The sequence below is a fragment of the Sphaerodactylus townsendi genome, linkage group LG11 (assembly GCF_021028975.2).
Source record: "Sphaerodactylus townsendi isolate TG3544 linkage group LG11, MPM_Stown_v2.3, whole genome shotgun sequence".
Taxonomy (NCBI): domain Eukaryota; kingdom Metazoa; phylum Chordata; class Lepidosauria; order Squamata; family Sphaerodactylidae; genus Sphaerodactylus; species Sphaerodactylus townsendi.
This window is the reverse complement of record NC_059435.1, coordinates 43,275,987-43,291,793: the sequence shown is the minus strand read 5'-3', so window position 1 is coordinate 43,291,793 and position 15,807 is coordinate 43,275,987. Positions and strand designations below refer to the sequence as shown.

The window sequence follows — 15,807 nt, the reverse complement described above, 5'->3', positions numbered from 1 at the left end:
TGGAAGCTGTAAAAATCTCTCTTAGTGGGTCTTCAGACCATCTCATAGGATTTCATAAACACCCTTTAAGATGTTTTTCTAGCCTCATCGCAAGTGCACTGCCAAAACCGCTCTAGATGTCTCACTTCCCATTTCATCTTCCTCAGTTTCTCCAGTATACCAGGGAGCTGGATTTCAATGGGCATGGAGAGGTCATTGGGGGGCAACCTTGTTGATGGCTTCAGACAGCTGACAGTGCCAGTCAACTACCAGCTCATCTAATGAGGTGTCGGGGGGCATTGGATCTCAGAGAGCATTCTGGAAACTAGTTGGATCCATGAATCTCCATGGGGGAGCCGGAACATAAATCCGTTCATCACCTACACAGGGAGAGACCAGAGTCCCCAGTCTGGACAAAGTGATCTGACCATGGTGCTCTATTTAAAGCCACCAGATCCATATCAACCTGCCTACCAAAAATCAAATCCACTATGTTACCCACTTGGCGTGTAGGAGCTAACTAAGAAGAATCCCAGCACTGCCTGGATGACACCAGATCTTAAACTTGTGATGAAGAGATTGAATCTACACTTTGAACTCCCCTGCAAAATATCAGTTTGGAGAACCTCAAGGCCCACTCTGAAACAACCTCCATCAGACTCAACAGGGCAGGGCTGACATTATTTGCAACTTGCTCATGTTCACGAAAGAACTTCTGTAGTTCTAACAGCAAAAAAAATGTCTACTCCTGTGTGTCTTTTCACAGCTGTTCCTACCCTTCACCAAATGTAAAGAGGGCTGTGGGAAAGGAAGTCATTGATGGGTAATGCCTCAGTGTGGTAGGAATGGCTCCAGGGCCTCAAATCAGTTGCTTCTTGTTCTAGAGTAGAAGTCTCCCGAGGAGCCTGTGATAGGATTACTTAACATCCTAAGCAGGTCAGATGAGAATTCTACTCAGGTCTTTCCAGTGGGGACCATTCCCAGGAAAGAGTTCATAGGATTGCATTGCTTATGTCCTTTGCACTACTTTTGTATTCTCTACTGCATTCTTGATTAAACACTATGTAATTTTGATAATTACATTTTTCTCTTGGCAAGCACTGAAACAAGGAAAATGATAAGAATCCAATTTACAGTTAGTTGTGATTCCAGATTATCTCCTGTTTTGAGCAACCTTGAACCAAGACTGTGCTATTCTCTGGGCTGCCTTTATTGCCAGGAAGATATGGACCAAAAGTTTCTGAGAGTCTCAATTAGTGTTGCAGAGCTTTGTAGCTCTGAGGGAGAGGAATCTTTCAAGAATTCACTCAGTTTCCCTTTTCTTTACAGGAATTGTTTGCCATGTCATCATACTAATTCCTCTCAAATTACACTTGACCAGTGCAAAGCCTCATGTACTTACAGGATCCATTATACCGAAAAATCTTCAGGTAGGTAAAAAAAAATCTATAAACCTATTATAATGTTTTTACATGAAAGAGTTTCTTATTCTCTCCCATTGAGTTTGCATGAGGTGTAGTTTTTGACACCTAGAACCTGTAATTGGAACATGTGTCCTTTCTTAGTAAGTTCAGAATGATGTTTTGCTGAAATGCAGCTTAGAATTGTTCTGGTTATTGTGGGAGAGTGGGTGGTGGCCCTGTTTCCCCATAGCCATGCTTAGCTTCTAAGCAACTTGTTGCCAAATGACCTTGGAAGTGAGGAAAACAGAGACCTTTGGCCTTACTTCTTCCAGTATCAGGAGCTAAGGTCCAGCATGTCCTCATAAGGTGGCTTGTTAGTCCTGTTACCCACACTGGCCCTCGCCCCACCTTCACCCTCTTTCCAATAAGACCTCATCACATGAGAGGTTAGGCCCTATTGCTTTCATCTTCCAAGTATAACAGAATCTCACACCAGAAACTAGACCCTACCTGTTGCCATCCAGTTGGGGGTTCAAAGGTCTGCTTTACCTGCAGGACCCTAGAATCAGTGGTTGATTTCAGTGTAGATCAACTGAACATGACATGAATTTCTAGAGATAGTGCTCATGCTTTAATAAATTTTGTCCCATAGATTCCGTTCCTTGCTCTCAGTAGTATTTATATTTCCATGTAGGAATGATAAGGCAAATCTCCTTTTTTCCCCTCTAGGGAAAGCAAAGCCAAAATAACAGCATGTAATATAATTGGCAAACATTGCTAGGTTGGGCATTTCCATGTCCTCGAGAAACTAATCTGCTGCTGACAAAGCCAGTCAGAGCAATGCAGGAAGAAATATTTCTATAATCCTTCCATAGTTGTTTCATACCAAGCACAAACAAACAAAGCAGAATGAATGTTTCAATACAATTTTGTGCCATCCCTTTTTTTAAACCTTAAGGGATTGCTTACTCCCTCGTGAAGTCACACACATGAGGAACTTCAAGGCTTCCCAAAGGTAGCTCCTCCATCAGAAGTGGCATTGTCTCTGTAGCAACTGCCATTCTGTCAAGTTCCCTCTTGAGGCCACTCTTCCAGATCCATGCTGCTGAATGCAGACTGTAACGATGGTTTTGTCTTGCCTGTCATTTGACTTTCATGCTGCCTGTTTTATTATTACATCACGATGGTGGCGGTTCTGCTGTTTTCTATGATTTCATTATTAGCTACTTTGAGAACACAAGGGGCAAAAGGAGGGAGCAATAAAAATAAGTAAATGGTGTTCAGTTCTTAGGTTGTCTGTGCTGAATAGGCAGAGCTCTTCCACGTCACCTACAACTTGATCCTTTTATCTGGTAATGGCAGGGTTTGAACCTGAGACCTTCTACATGCCTGTCAGATGCTCTATTACTGAGCCCCTCCACTCCTTTGTATAGCTTGATGGGAGCTGCAGAATGCAGTTCATCAGAAAATATGAAAGACAGGTTTGCTTTTAACACTGGCTACATGAAAGGCCCTCAAGCTACTTCAGATCAATGAGGTTTGGGTTCGTCATTCTCTTTTCATTAAAATGCCTGATTCTGGCTGTTATCCTAGAACATGGTTGTCTGACAGTGCGTTGACATCCAGAAAACCCACCTCTGATGGAGATAATCTTGAGTGGAGAAGGGGGTGTGGGAATGCTTAACATTTCTCCACTGTTTTCCCCACTCCAAACTGCCTCCCCAGTAGCTTTTCTTGATCTTGATTGGACTGCCATTTCACAAACTTGTGTGTAAAGTACATTTTCAGTCTTACTCTTATCACATTTCGGACACAGGTGAGTAAGGAGCAGCAGTGGCATGGGAGGTTAAGAGCTCGTATATCTAATCTGGAGGAACCGGGTTTGATTCCCAGCTCTGCCGCCTTAGCTGTGGAGGCGTATCTGGGGAATTCAGATTAGCCTGTGCACTCCCACACATGCCAGCTGGGTGACCTTGGACTAGTCACAGTTCTTCTGAGCTCTCTCAGCCCCACCTACCTCACAGGGTGTTTGTTGTGAGGGGGGAAGGACAAGGAGATTGTAAGCCCCTTTGAGTCTCCTGCAGGAGAGAAAGGGGGGATATAAATCCAAACTCTTCTTCTTCTTCTTCTTCTTCTTCTTCTAATTTTTAAAGTACAGAGGATCATCTGGCCCCTGGATCTTGAATCCAGCTGTTCTCTTTTCAAAAACTAAATCTGAGTTTCTACATCCTGTGCAAAAGAGCTGCCAGTGCCACAATTTTATGTCCTGGCTCAAGATGCTGAGGAATTCAGGAATGGGCAATGCAGTCCTGAAGGAAAGGGGGTAGTTGCAGCACAGCTGGAGTTAGCTCAGCCGTGCTGCCTCCTAAGAGGCTTGCTGTGCCAGGTTCAGCAAACCAAAAGCTGCCCTTTCTCCATTGAAATGGCCTATTTAGCACAGTGGGCTGTATTGCTGATTTTGCTGGTGTAAGAGTGTGCTAACATATGGGCCATTTTTCACCTGAAAGGATTCAGAAAGTCAGGTCTGCTCCCGGAAGTGCCCCCTTCAATGCCAGCACATGTTCTTGCACCTGGTGAGCACTGGGACCATGGCTGCAAAGACTCCCCAGCACGGCGTAAATGCCTCTGGATCAGTGTGAATGCTCCTTATACTGACATAAATTACATTTACCCCAGTTCAAGGGTCATACCCCCTCCTCAGAGTTTTAGCTTCCTCCCCCCGCCCCACAGGATTGCAATGTAAGGAGTATAAATTCTTGAGTGGGGGAGGTTCTTTATTGTCACTAAGAGCAAATTTAACTGAAAGGCATATTTGTTATTTTATGTTTCGAAAACTTTATAAATGAAATTCTGGTGTTTGTGGACATTGGCAGACATACTAGATAACCCTTGTAAAAAAAAATTAAAAATTATTTGGAAAACATGGCTTATTTATCTTTGCTAGTGATATTTTCAGATACTTCAGCCAAATCACCTTTTCCTCTAGTTCTGGATTTGAGGTGCTAACAAAACTAGTCTGTAATATTGATACTTTTTGTTATACTGGTACTTTTTCTTATATTGTGATATTGGTACTTGGCTTTTCAATATAAATATAAGAACTATAGCCAGATTTTAAATATGTTTTTAAATTTTTTTAGCATTCCTTGCTTTATTGTATTCCTTTGTTCATGTTTTATTTATAATTCCACCAACCAATAATTCAAGGGATTGAAAATTAAATAACATGTTTATAAATATACTCTGGTTTCTCTTCAGATCGCATAACTCTTTCGCCTTTTACTAAAGATTTCCATGGAGAGGAACAGTTATGAGTGTTTATAAATATACCGTATTGCTAGTGTTAGAACTTCCTATGAATATACTTGAGGTATACACACACACACACACACACACACACAAATTTATATATAGATATATAGATACATACATATAGATAGATAGATATGATGGTATTTATTCAAATTTAACATCATAAAGTGCTTAGATAATTATAATTTTGCAAATGGTAACTGAGTTACTAATACGAAGGCTTCACTTATTAGGCCTTTATGATAATGCATATTTTTGTTTTCTTTCTTATTGCAGAATGCATTCCTAATGATCCAAGCCACTGTAGAATCTTTTTCATAATTTTTATAGTTACATTTCTTTTTGGGTTGCTTAATGTACTTATAATCCGACAAATAGTTCTGCAGTGGAGCAGTAATAAACTGAAATCTTCAGCTGACTATAGAGTATCTGCAGCAAAAAAGGTAAGTAATGTCAGAGAATTACAATGCATGCTTTTTCCCCCTTGAACATTTAAGGCCATATTAATTGTACAGGGATTTCTGACTGGTTATATCTTCTCTTTCAAGGATAATATGTTCTTGCCTGCTGTTTGTACAAAAACCGTAACTTACAGACGTGATAAGCCTGAAGAAATAAACATCAGCCCTACCAAGTTACAAGTAAATGAAACTTTCAAATGCGACTCCTGAAGATGAACTACTGTCTTTAAAGCCTTATTTTTGCAGGCCAGAAAGTTTATTCAAGAGGCCCTGGTCAGATACTTTGGACTTCATGGTATGAATACTGCAATGAAAAAACTGACCTAAAAGCCTTACAGCCCAATCCAGAGTGGGGGAGCTGAAAGGAGTTGTGACGCCAGTGGAAATTCCCTCCCTGTAGCTCTTATTCTGCCAAAGGGGAAATTCACCAGCAAGAAGCCACCGTAGCCTCCTTTGATGCCCTGACACAGCACTATGCGCCGTAGCACTGCCATCAGCTCTGCCAATGTAGGGGGGAGGTGTCCAAGGGAAATGGCTATGGGCAGAGCCAATGTTAATTGGCTTCTACTCCAGTTTTGCCTTCAGATGCGTCGCAGCCCCAGGTTCCAACCTGTACCACTCTTTTGGGTGGTGTAGATCAATGGAGCCCTATGGAGGGCTTTCCGGAGGCGGGAGGGGTTGCTTTTCTTTTTTGCCTCCCCACACTGCCAAAAATCACTCTGGAAGTGATGGAGCAGCGTGGCAACAGCACAGTTCCTGCCCAGGCCTCTGGACTGGGCTGCCCGTTGCTCAACTCAGCTAGGCTTCAACAGAGCTGCTCCATTTTGAAATACACATGAGCGTTAACTACTGATTAACAAAGTAGTGTAGTTAAGATGAGAAATTTAGACTGGAGCCAATTAAGCCGCACTTGCTGGCTCTGAATATTTTGGTCTAAGGGGGCTTTGTATCTGTTCACATCACCACTCAGCATTGTAGCACTTTAACATAATGTAACTTACAACATTTTGGCATAAAATGTTGAACTAAACTGGTGTGACAAAAGCACTGATTTCACTTTAGAGGTAGCTAACACAGGCTTGATCGATGGCAGGGATTCTCAAACTGTGTCAAGAAAAATACAACAGACACAACCAGTGATATTTTACCTGTCAGTGCTAACAGATCAGTGGACAAGAAAGCAGGAACAGATGAATCCACAGGGAACCCTAAAATTCTGCCCAAAATTGTACTACTGATTCCTATTCCACCTCCAGCACTGATAGTTAAATCTCTGGGTTCTATTTTGCACTAATTAAGAGGTCAGCTTTATTCATCCTGCTAACTAAAACACTAGCAAAGTTAGCAGAGCTATATCCTTCTGAGTCCATTAACCTCAATGGATTTAGAACAGTCTAACTTCAGACTGCACTGTAAGCCTAAACATACGTTTATGGAGCAAGTCCCATTAAATTCTGTGGCATGTACTTCCAAATAAGCACAATTGGGATTAGGCTGCAGATTCTTAGAGGCCATCAGTGGGAGATAGTTCTTCCCAACAGCTATGCAACCATCGTATGGGACCCCCTCTTTGTTTTTCGAAAACCATTCTATATGAATGAGCAAATCATGTGATAAACTTAACCAAGTTGTATTTTGAAGAGCACTAGAAGCTGCAAGAATATTTGTACACAACACCTTTTATAGATTTTTCTCTGTAGTTGCTACTAATTGTGAAGATCTTGTTTGCTTTGAAGTCTTTCTAAAATTGACTAGATTGTGTTCTTGTAAGAGACTGGAATAAACAAGATTGTAATTATTCCTGGGTTTTTAAAGCCAACGTTTTGTAGCGGTTAGAATTTATTTGTACAGGCATTAAGGCTGCGCATAAAAACATTCCACTCCACTTCACCAGTAAATTTCCAAAATATTGTGTTAGCACAGAAAAGTTAAGTTGCAGTCATGTAGTTGATATAAAAGGATTATCACTCAGGGTCTAACTGGGATATACTGGGAGTTCTTCAGTTCTTAGAGTTCTTAAATTAGATTCTGGGAGGATAGATCCATCAGTGACCACTAGCCATGATGACTGAAAGGAACATCCTCATCCAAAGCAGTAAACCTCTGAATATCCATGCTAGGAAGCCCTATCAGGGGGAAGGTTTTGGCTTTTCTGTCCTGTTGGTTGTTCAGTGTGTGAAACAAGATTCTGGACTAGATGTGTCACTGGTCTAAAGCAGCAGGGCTCTTCTTATGTATCATGAGTTCCAGTGTTTCTTGAAGTCATTTATCATATGTATAGTGGCCTGATTCAGATTGGGATAAAATTACAAGGGGAAGAAAGATTCAGCCTTACCCCTCCAGGCCTTTCTCCTCATCAAAATGACTGTTGGGAAAGCCTATGAGTACTGAAGTCAATACACACAAGTTTTCAAATAGTGGCACAGGGTGGGGATGGGGAAGACTTAACCTCTCCTTTTGCATCATCATCCTGATCAAAATCAGGCCTCCATGTACCTGTTGGTTTTTTAAAGGACTAAGAGCTTCTAATACAAAACTCCCACTGTATCATCTAGTTAGGACTTCAATCTGTGAGAAGCGTACCATTTCAACTTGAAGAGGCTGCTTAAAATCTCCACCTGTTCAGACTTCAGGCTAGTGTCTCTTAAATGTTAAGAAAATGGCCCAGCAAATGCAGATCTCGATGGAGCTCTTACCCCAATGGAGTAGTGGCGTTGTAAGTTCTCATGTCCATTGCACTGAAGGAGCTGCCCTCAGCCCTGATTTGAATTGGAAGAACTTCCATAAAATGAAACTCTGCACATTGTAATCTGTGGATCTTTTGATCAAGCCAAGATGGTGGAGATAGTGGAATTTCCAGCCTCTAGATGGGACATGAAGTTCTCCTGGAATGACTGCTGATCTACAGACTTCAAAGATCAGCTTTCTGGGAGGGGACAGCAGCTTTGGAGGCTGGATTCTATGGCATTGCACTCCCACTGAGCTCCCTCCCCAGGTTCTATCCCAAATCTCCAGGAATTAGAATTGGGAACCCTAGGAGATAATGAAGTGTGTCCCTGTGACTTCAATGCTCAAACTACACGATCATAGCACTTTGAGGATTCGAATGTATGTTGTTCTCTGGAAACTTTTCTTCCTAAATAATTCCTTTCCCCTTTGCACACTTTTTGAAAAGGTACAAAATGGTGTCAAAATACTTAAATGTCACTATGGACATGATGCAGCCTATTATTAAGACTTACAAATAACTGGGGTTTCCTTCTGTTTCCCATGTTATAATCTGTTTGATTCTTGTTTATAACTATATAACTTAAACAGAAAATAGACCCATTGTGAAATGTATTTTTTGCAGTGGCTTCTGATGTTTTTGCTTTTATATTTCCTTTGTACTGTCTTTTGTAAAAAAAAGTGTGGATAAATCATCTGTTGCTATGATTTATTTAATATGTAGAATCATTCTAGGAAAGAAAGAGCAGTTCAGAATATAAATACTCATTGTTCACTATAATCTTTTAATCCATTTGAAACAAATCACTGAAAGCTTACTATATGTTTTATTTAAAGTATATTTTTGTAGTGTGTATGACTAACTTTAATTTCAGTTTATTTATTAATTTGTCACTTTAGTATATCTGGAGATAGTTTATTTTTCTATGAGAGCTGCAATAACTTCGACTTAGCATTAAGTTAATGCAAAATTATTGTACTTTGTCTTTTAAAAATTAAAAAGATACATGTTTCTGATCCATTTTGTTAAGTCGTGCATATGTGTGTGTTTCTTCCAACATAAGTGACATGCTTGTAAAGATCTCCCTTCTCAATATGCTTTATTTTTAAAAATAATATTTGAGCATGATTGCTGTAATTCTACTCATCCTAACTTATGTGCAAATCCTGTTGAGGTCATGGTTTGCTTTCTTTAATAATAGGGGTTTTAAAGTCTTGGTTTGGATCCAGATGTTGTATTCCAGTAATGATGAACCCTTCCTCCAGTAAAAAAGGAATGGAGAAATAATTCCTCATTAGTAGATGACCTTTGGATCACACAACTGAAATTTATCTTCAAGTAAATGAATTTCAAAATTGGGCAGACTGTCAGAACATAAGAAACAGATCACACAGTTTGAATATGCGTGGTTTTGGAACTCAAATATTAGTGATCATTTGATGGAAGAAGTGTAAATGCATCCACAAGCCATTGGTCCTGATGCAAATAAGGAGCATCCTATGTACTTTACTGAAGAACTGCATCCATTCTGAATCAATGGGGAAAACATCACTATCTCACTAGACCTTTTGTGTGAAAGAAAATTACTACAAATAACATCCTTATATGCCATGGGTTTTCACGGGTCTTTTTGGCTCACTAAAGCTGGCATGATCCTAAGGGTACCATCCCAGAAGTAAGCCCAAATGAATAATGTGAGATTTAATGTGCAATCCAAAGGGAAGGATTTTTGAATTGCACAGTAAGTCTCGCGTTATTGGAGGCAGCATAACTCCAGCACCGGTGCCATTGCCATGCAAAGTGTCATGGATGCTGGTGCAGAGGCAGTTAGCTCACTGGTGAGGAGCTACATAATCTCCAGTATGTCAGGCAACCCGAATCTGGAGATTTGGCACCACCACATAGCTTCTGTATCACTGGGGCCTGTGCCAGCATGAAGGGCTTATTCAGGGAGTGTTCTCTAGGGCGGAAGTGACTTTAGTAATCTCCTATTGCAATTTCAGTCCAGGAATGCCCCCTTTTTGTGGCACAGACGTACGCCACCAAAAAGTGTGGTGTGTCATTTGTGGCAATGGGCTTCCTCAGGAGAGAAGAGAATTTTCTCCTGCTCCCCTGGTGCCTGCACCACCAATTGCTCCTTTGAAGGCGGTGCTGCAGTGCCTTCTCTGGCTGCTGTTCTACTGCCCCACCCACCCATCCGCATTAGTTTGTCTAACATGCTGGGGATTGCTCCCATTTTCTTGTATTGGTTACTCAAAGTATTTAGTGACAAGTTTATCTTTATGCAGTTGTCATAATAGTCACATTATATAGGAGCATTGAAAGACAATAGTGTAACACTTGCACTTGAATCTTGATGGAGAACTTTATGTAGTCCTTCCTATTTAAATGCCAGGACACAAAAACTAATTTCAGTTTCCATTATCCACAAAAATGAAAACAAATCCATAGGACTTTGGTCTGCTACATTTTGGTCTTACTGCAAATGAACAGTGAGATTACAATGGGAACAGCTAAATCGCAGTAAATCTTACCATTTTGCTTTTACTTTTTGAATTCTTTTTCATTTAGTAGTGCCCACTGTTTGCTCAGCACAATCTTTGCATGATCCCAAAAACATTAGTTTTGTTGGATTTACTTGAATTGCAACAGCTTGGACAGCCAAAACAAAGCTAAACTGCTTTATAAAAAAGATGTCTGTATGAAAATATTTATATGTCATATAGGAAATCAAATTTCATATATGTCTTGTACAGTTGTTCGTAAACAATGAACACTGAGCTCAAGAATACCACAAACAATAGAAATGATGTGCCTGATGAAACTGAATAACATGCATTTTCTACTCCTTAACTCTTGATACACACACTTCATGGTACATATAGCAAAATGGCATTGAAGTTGTAAAGGGCTGTGACAAACATGCAATGCCCTGGGGAAAGTGCCAACTGAAAGACGAAGATTTTTGGGGGCGGAGGATAGGTGTTTCTCTCTGAGGATTTTAAGTGGAGTACTCTGGCCAAATTTAAATCTAAAGTGATATTAACCCAAATTGCCTAGGGCCACAAGTAATTACTAATATGAACTGAGAGAACCACAAGAAAAGCTGTTTGTCTTTTTACCATGTAATCATCATGTACTGTATATAACAGAAAATTGAAGCCAGCCACATGTTCAGTACAAGATCATGTAAAAATGATCTTCCCAGGTCTTCCAGGACATTACATCCACTATTGTGATGTAGGTCCTGTTGAACCATATTTAGATTATTGGCTTCATGTTGTTGTTTTTAATGTCCCCCTCAGTTGCAGACACCCAAGTACTTTCCAAGCTGATTTTCCTTATTCCTGACTAATTAAGAGGAAAGCCACAAACAACAGATTAAGTTATGCATGTTACCTTGAATTGCTTGAAAAGGTGAGATATACATGTATTTATTCTAAACATTTCTAAGCCACTTTACCATCCAAATAGGGTTCCTAAGGTAGTAAACGTCCAAACATTAAAACTTTTTGACATTATAACAGTATTTAATAGACACGTATAACGTAAATGAACCATCCAATACAATATATAAATGTTTAAACACATCACACAACCAAAAAGTAGGGCCGATAGTAGTGGAGGGACATCAAACAAAATAAAAAGTCTGGGCCAATTGGCAGAAAATGTTGAATCATCCAAGTGAGTTGGGAAGGCTGAACCTGCCTTGGTACAGTAACGTAACTGAGCTTTACCTCGATTTGGTCTTAGTGACTCCATGAGCCATACACACCATGAAGTAAAAGAAGGCTTTATGGAAGAAATGTAAGAATAGACATTAAAACGAGGCATATGGTTTAGAGCAGTGAAATGCACAAAACAACAAAACTGACTAGCTGACTTACTTACTATACTCCCAACACAGCATAGTTGGTTCTTAAAGAGTTCCAGAGGATAATACAAACAGCCAAGAGGGATAAGAAGGAAAGGGTAAAGAAATTTTAAAAAATTCTGTCTAATGATTATTTATAGAAAAATGCTAGCTGCAATTTCCTAACCTCCTTGCCCAATCGTTAGGCAGCATCTAGGGATCTTTCCCGGCTGAGAGTGAGTTCCACTTTCCATGCCAGATTCACAGCTGAAATGTGTGAGCTAAGAAGATGGCCTTGACAAGAACTGCCAGTAACATAGAGGGGTGTCTAATACCTGCAGAGAACAGCAAGCTTAGCTGGAACTGACTGGAAAATTCCCTTAAGATGGCTGCTCTCTTGCCAGGAAGCTGTTCAAAGCTTTGGTGCCAAGACCTAGCCTCAGATGGTCAGGGAACAGGAAGTAGGGCTTTCGAAGATGACCAGGGTGCATCTAGAGTAGGTTGCCCTTCAAGTATGCTGCCCTGAGCTGTTAAGGTTTTAAAGGTCAATAGCAGCACTTCCTCACATAGATGGGCCACGTTTGGAGATATATAATCTCAACAGGCCACTCAAGTCAACATTCTGGCCACATCATTTTATATTAGCTTTCAGACCATCTACAAAGGGATAGAAAGTGCACTGCAGTAATATAATTAGATATTGCAGGGTGTGTACCCCAGGAGCAAGACCTTTCCTTCCCAGGGAGAGCAACAACTGGCTCATGAACTAAATCTGGCAAAAGACATTACTGGCCAGTTCTGCCACCTGTTTATCAAATAAGAAGCCTAAGTCCAGCAGCACTCCCAATCGACACAAGTGAAACCTCATCCAGAACAGAAGATGTTCTAGCTTTTGGATCTACCCTTCTCACCAATATCACTTCCATTTTGTCAGGATTAAGTTTCAGTTTGTTAGGCCTCATCCACCCCAAAACTATCCCCAGGCTCCTGTCTACAATTACACAGCCTCCTTGGGATGTGCTGGAAGTACAAGACAGAATTCCTGAAACTCTCAACCTTCAACTTCAAGTTACAGTATTATGGGAGAATAGCTTTTCACTGTCCACTGTTTCCCCACCATGCATAATTATATAGACCTCTATGATGTCTTGCCTTATTCTGCAATTTTCTAAGTGAAATAGCTTTAAGCATTTTAACCAGTCCTCATGGGGCAGCTGCTCTATCCCCCCGATCATTTAGTTGCTTTTATCAGTATCTTTTCAAGTGCTACAATATGCTTTTTCAGGGACAACGATCAGAATAGTGCACATTATTCCAAATGCAGTCACACAAGGAAATAAGGGCAGTATGAAAGCAACAATTTTGTTCTCGTTTCCTGTTCTAATTAAGGTCAGCATAAATTTTTCTTTTTTTCACAGCAGTTGCTCATTGGGTTGACCTGCTCCTTGAGCTACCTATTATGGTCCCAAGATCATTTTCCTGGTCTGTCACTGGCAGCTCAAATCCCATCAGTGTTTATGTAACATTGGGATTATTTGCCCCAAAATGCATCATTTTACACTTGGAAAATGAATACCATTTGTCATTTCATTGCCCATTCCCACAAGTTTGAAGAGATCCTTTTAGATTTCTTTGCAATCTATTTTTGCCTTAATTTGGTGTCATTTGCAAACTTAGCCACCTCACTACTCATCCAAAACTCTAGGGCTGTTTCCGCACGGCCGTTGAGGCGCCTCCACGCCGGCAAGAATTCTGCCGGTGGAAGTGGAAACGGTCGCATGCAAACATCGCGGACTGACCTCTGGAAAGGCACCGACGAGCTGACGAGCTGACTCGCATGGAGCCATACTCTTCCCCCCTCCCCGTCCCACTCACCGTGTCCCCGTCGTTGGTCTGCTGGCTGTGGGTCCATGCGCTGCCCTCCGACCTCCAGGGGTCGGGAGGGACAGCGTGGGCGTGGCAATATTAACAGGCGGCAACGAAGGTTACACGGTTAGTCAGATGGGGAAGGAAACTGCTTGTTCCCGATGATTGCTGTTCGCACCGAGCCGCTTGAGTTTCTGCGCTGTTGAAGGAAAACAACCCTTTAAAGGGTTGTTTTTCAGGGCGGCTTGACGCCGCCCTGGGGGAGGGGGAGCAACACCAGGTCAGCGCTGCTGCTTAGTAGCAGCGCCGCCTGTGCGAATGGCTCCCTGGGGACAGCGTTTATCCCGTCCCCAGGGCGCCATTTACGGGCCGTGCGGAAACGGCCAAAGTCATTGAAAAGCCCTGGTCCCAATATAGATCCCTGAGGTAGCTTGCTGCTCACATCCCTCCACTGTGAGAACTAACCATTTATTCCTACTCTCTGCTTCCAGTTTTTGTTTTGTTTTTAGCCAATTTCCAATCTATAAGAACACTAGTCCTCTTATTCCATTATTCTGCAGTTTTCTCAGAAAAGGGGGACTTTGTCAAAAGTTTTTTGAAATCAAATAAACAATGTCACCTGATTCATTCCTCTAACACATTTACTGACACTTTCAAAAAACTATAAAAGTTAGAGAGACACCACTTACCTTTGCAGAAGATATGTTGGTTTTTGCTTGACAGTTTTATTTTTAATAATGTTTTCATTCATCTTACCCAGAACAAACTTTAGACTAATTCCAATTTCCCCCCATCCCCCTAGTTCTTTTAAAAAAAACATGGGTGTTATATTGGCCACTTTCCAGTCCTCTAGTACAGAGGCTGAACTTAGAGACTTGTTACATTACTTAGAAGATCAGCAATTTCACATTTGAATTCTTTGAGAACTCTAAGATGGATGCCATCTGGTTCCAGTGATTTCTTAGTTTGCAGTTTGTCTTTAAGTTCTAGAACTTCCTCCCTTGTCACTACTATTTGCCTAAGCTCCACATGCTCCCCTCCTGAAAGTTCAGGAACAGATATCTGCCTTATATTTTCAGCAATGAAGACAGATGAGAAGCATTCACTTAGCTTCTCAGCAATTGCCTTATCCCCCTTAACTATTCCTTTATTTCCAATGGTCCAACTTCCCTAGCTAGTTTCCTGTGCCTGATGTGTTTAAAGAACTCTTCATTGTTGCTCTCGATGCTTTTCATGATTTGTTCCTCTGTTATTCTGGCCTTCATTTAATGCAACATGTTTATTTAAGTTGATCCTAAATATTAATTTTCACGTATCACTAACCTGTATCACCAACCTGCCTTCTGCAACCACTGTTGTGGAAACTGCTAGTGTTTCCTGCAACTATTTTTTTAATGAAAAGTTGTTCTTCATGGTGATCTAAGCTGTTAAATTATCTAATTGTACTGTAGGTCTGTGTGGGAGTACTGAATTCTGTTTGACACAGTCCTTTCTACTGAAAACTCTCTGAGGAATTTCATCTTGGAATCTCTCCTCCTCCACTCAGTTTTTCATTCACATTTTGTTTATTCATCTGTAGCTGGATTATGTCTGTTGAAAATCTGCTTTATTACTGCAGACGCTGGGATTCCAATCTTGGATCCCTGCCTTTGTTTCCACATAGAACTTCTATCAGTAATTCTCTAGCTTTCCATAGCTGCTTTGTCTTCTTCATAGTTCTCTGGAAATATATATTTCTTCCTCTAAGATCAGCTAAATGGTTGAGCAGCAAGACTGCAACTCATTATATATGTGGTAAGAATGAAACAGCAATGCACACTGATTTTGACAGATAACCCTGGATTAGCTTGGAAGATACAGAAACTGTTTGGGCTAATGACCAAGTCAACATCATCACCCAAGGAACACCAAGAAATATAATTTTTGATAATGGGTTCAAGCACTTTAAATCTTGTGCCTTACTCTGTGTTTCAGAAAAGTCCTTCCACTCTGTTTTTCCACATTGTGCCAGTGGGGGGGGGGTATCAGCACTGAAATGGAATATTAGTGTACGTTAGTATATTAGTGTATATTAGTACTGATGGTGAGTAATGTAATTCAATTGGTTTTCCTTTTGTAGAAGGAACAGATTACATTCAGTATAGAATATGTGTAAGAGGCACAAATTCCTCAACACTACATAATATTATCAGCTTAGTTCACAGT

At 40.7% G+C, this 15,807-nt stretch overlaps 1 protein-coding gene and 1 non-coding gene across 4 annotated transcripts in view; both read left to right on the top strand.

Annotated features, from left to right (window-relative positions):
- ITGB8 (integrin subunit beta 8) overlaps positions 1-8,899 on the top strand; it is a 59,236-nt gene extending 50,337 nt beyond the window's left edge. For all 3 annotated transcript variants that reach the window (XM_048510825.1, XM_048510824.1, XM_048510823.1), the window contains exons 12-14: positions 1,309-1,409; positions 4,971-5,137; positions 5,243-8,899. In XM_048510825.1, the coding sequence (XP_048366782.1) occupies positions 1,309-1,409; positions 4,971-5,137; positions 5,243-5,365 (391 nt within the window). In that variant the 3' untranslated portion in view covers positions 5,366-8,899. The remainder of the gene's footprint in view (positions 1-1,308; positions 1,410-4,970; positions 5,138-5,242) is intronic.
- On the top strand, positions 4,621-4,733 carry LOC125441384. Its single transcript, XR_007245841.1, has one exon. It is a non-coding gene; the product is annotated as a U5 spliceosomal RNA (small nuclear RNA).
- Positions 8,900-15,807: the final 6,908 nt, after the last annotated feature.